Source organism: Solanum lycopersicum, chromosome 6 (assembly GCF_036512215.1).
Source record: "Solanum lycopersicum chromosome 6, SLM_r2.1".
Taxonomy (NCBI): Eukaryota; Viridiplantae; Streptophyta; class Magnoliopsida; order Solanales; family Solanaceae; genus Solanum; species Solanum lycopersicum.
The window spans coordinates 42,528,744-42,531,511 of NC_090805.1; the positions used below are offsets into that span (position 1 = coordinate 42,528,744).

The 2,768-nt window shown below is 30.5% G+C and overlaps 1 protein-coding gene across 1 annotated transcript; it reads left to right on the forward strand.

The window, feature by feature from the left end:
* Positions 1 to 226: 226 nt before the first annotated feature.
* On the forward strand, positions 227 to 672 carry LOC104648111 (wound-induced basic protein-like). The gene is made up of 2 exons (XM_010324685.1): positions 227 to 297; positions 585 to 672. The coding sequence occupies exons 1-2, from the start codon at positions 227 to 229 to the stop codon at positions 670 to 672; spliced, it is 159 nt and encodes a 52-aa protein (XP_010322987.1).
* Positions 673 to 2,768: the final 2,096 nt, after the last annotated feature.

The window sequence follows — 2,768 nt, forward strand, 5'->3', positions numbered from 1 at the left end:
GGAAAAGGCAAATGTTTATTGTGTCTTAAGTGTAACGGTTATTATCCCTGTGAAAGAATTATTTGTTATTTAAGTGTAACAGACAAACTCATTCCGAATCAACTTAGCCCATAAGTATCAACTGGCGGGCTCATTACCAATTGCCATATAATATAAATAGTAGGAAATTAGGAAAGAGAAGTTGAAAGTGAAAATTAGGGTTTTGTTTGTTGGCGATCAAAGGAGGATGATTTACGAGGTGAATTCACCGCTTCTCCAATCGTTACTGAGCCAGAAGGGAGGTGCATCTGAGAAGAGATACATCTCGCTAACCCTAAATTCATCGGTATTATAAATTTATGCACTTATTAGGGTTACATTCTCAAATTCATAGCCTAAACTAACACGTAAAAAGTTTAATAGTCTGCTACCGTTTGTTAGATTTCCTTTTGTTCGTTTCCTTTTAGGTTGGAGGCTTTAAATAGATTTTATATATTAGTTTCTCGATTAGCTCTACTCTATCTAAGTATTTGTGTAAGACTGAAATTTTGATTCAGTTTCAGATATAATTCGAACCTTTTTTTAAAAAAAATGTACAGGAAAACAACAGAAGAGCAGAAGCCCAATGAACACAGGCCAAAAGCAAGTGAAAACAAGTCTCTCATAAGAGGTGACAGATTTGACAATATCTAGAATGACTTTTAGCATAGTGGTTTTAATTTCTGATCCAAGCTTTTCATTTTGGAACTAAATAGTGTCACCTTAATAGTTTATAACCCATTTGGAAGTATGCTGTTCGTCTTTATAGTTGAAAATCAAATCAAATCATAATTTGAATTAAAAAATATTAAAAAGTTTTAGTACTGATCTCTCGATTTATACATAATTTTTTTTAATCAATCTAAAAAAGACATATTTCTGTATTTTACATATATGATGCCATTAAAATTTTATAGTATTTTACATATTATAGATTCTCTTATTTGACAAAAAGTCTATAAAGATATTATACTATTTTTAAGAATAGGTTTGAAATATTACAAAATATTTTCATATTTTTTAATATTTCGTATCCAATCAAGAGACTGAGTGAGAAGTTTTTGTTTTTATTGATGTACCAATAAACTTGATAGCCGCCTGAGAGATTTGACATTCCATTTACTTCAGGTCCTTAGTAGTTACAGTTTAATTGCAAGTAAACTTCGATAGCGCTCGAGAGCGCTCTACAACAGTAAACTATCTATTATATTGTCTCGTGGTCTTTTTGCTAAGGGTAAGATTGTAGAGTTCTAGTACATTAGTATGTTTGAGTACATTAGTATGTTCGAGTTATACATAGTTAGTTCCTCTTCTCTTTAGATCTCTTGTGTCCAACAAACTCCATTCTCTTCTATCTATAGTTGTACATGTACAAATATCACATATTGTATAAATAATGTTTACGCTTTGAAAATTTATGAAGTCATTAAACTTTGTTATGTATTAATAAAATCACTCAATTTAAATCATTGTATCAATAAAATCACTCAACTAAATTTATCATTACAAACCAATTTGATACAGCAAAACAAATTATTCTTTTATGGTTAAATAATAACAATAACTTATTGCGATCTCGTGCGGGTATAAAAATAGTTTTTGAAAAATGCTCTACTCGCAAGGATGAAATATATATCAAAATTCAATCATATGCTTGATAAGATACTATATAGTATATAATTTATATTGTTAGAGGACGAAGTTAAGCAGATAAACGCATTATAGATATATGTTTTTTGCGAAGCTATTCTTAAAAAGTTCAAAAACTCTAATATTATTGTATTTGTGCTCTAAAAACGAAAATTTTTGTTAATCCGCGAGTACAACTGATGTGGATGAACACAAGTTGGATACAGAGGTAAATTCTGTTGAGCTACGGATGAATCAGGCAATCAACTCCTATCAATATTGTTGAACCGGTGTTGCAAATTCAAGAGTCTTCGTCAGATGAAGAGAAGATCTATGCTCTATCAATAGAATATAATGTTGATCCTGAACTAACGCAAATGAGGAATGAGGACTATGGGATGATCAATCATCCTATCAATGTCGTTGAAAATGAATCCGGAGAATAAGCTGATCAATTTTTCTAAACAAGCAATAGTAGAATCTAATCAACATCAGGTGCAGATTACTCAAGAGGCTGCTGCTGGTGAAGCGAATGCTCTGTTGGGGCAAACTGCGCCTTTTTTTCAAATTCAAGAATTTGTGATGCCAAAAATGTTCGAACATTATTGTTGGACCAAAAAATCTTGGCAGTCTAACGCGCATTTACAAATTACAAGATATGCTGCTCTGAAACAATATCAGCAGTTTTTGTGCTCTACTTCTTAATCCTTTTTGTTGATGTTTCTTATAGTTAGTTTATGTAAATTCTGTTTTAGTGTTCAATTTCTAATTTTGACAAATAAACTGTTATTATTATAAGCTTTGATTAAATGTTACAAAAGTTCATACAATCCCCACCTATATGATCAATCAAGCATTGGATACAAGGGAAAACACTCTTTAATCTTTTTTAACATATTTTTTCCTTTTAAACTTGTTTTATAAAATATATATTTTTTTAGTGAAAGGTTAATTGAAAAAGCTTTTTTATCCTTTGAGAAAAGCGATAAAATTTGCATATATTTTACCCTCAGAATTCACTTGTGATAACACAGTGAAGTTTCATGGACAACTCTCTAATATTACGTTTGACATCTTATAACAACATTGAAAATATTGTGAGAAAGATAGCACTTCTGAAA

What these genes read in the sequence shown, in the direction of transcription:
- LOC104648111 (XM_010324685.1), top strand. Translation starts at nt 227, where the DNA reads ATGATTTACGAGGTGAATTCACCGCTTCTCCAATCGTTACTGAGCCAG. An exon ending in GGAGGTGCATCTGAGAAGAG is followed by an intron (nt 298 to 584) that starts ATACATCTCGCT and finishes GTACAGGAAAAC; the next exon opens with AACAGAAGAGCAGAAGCCCA.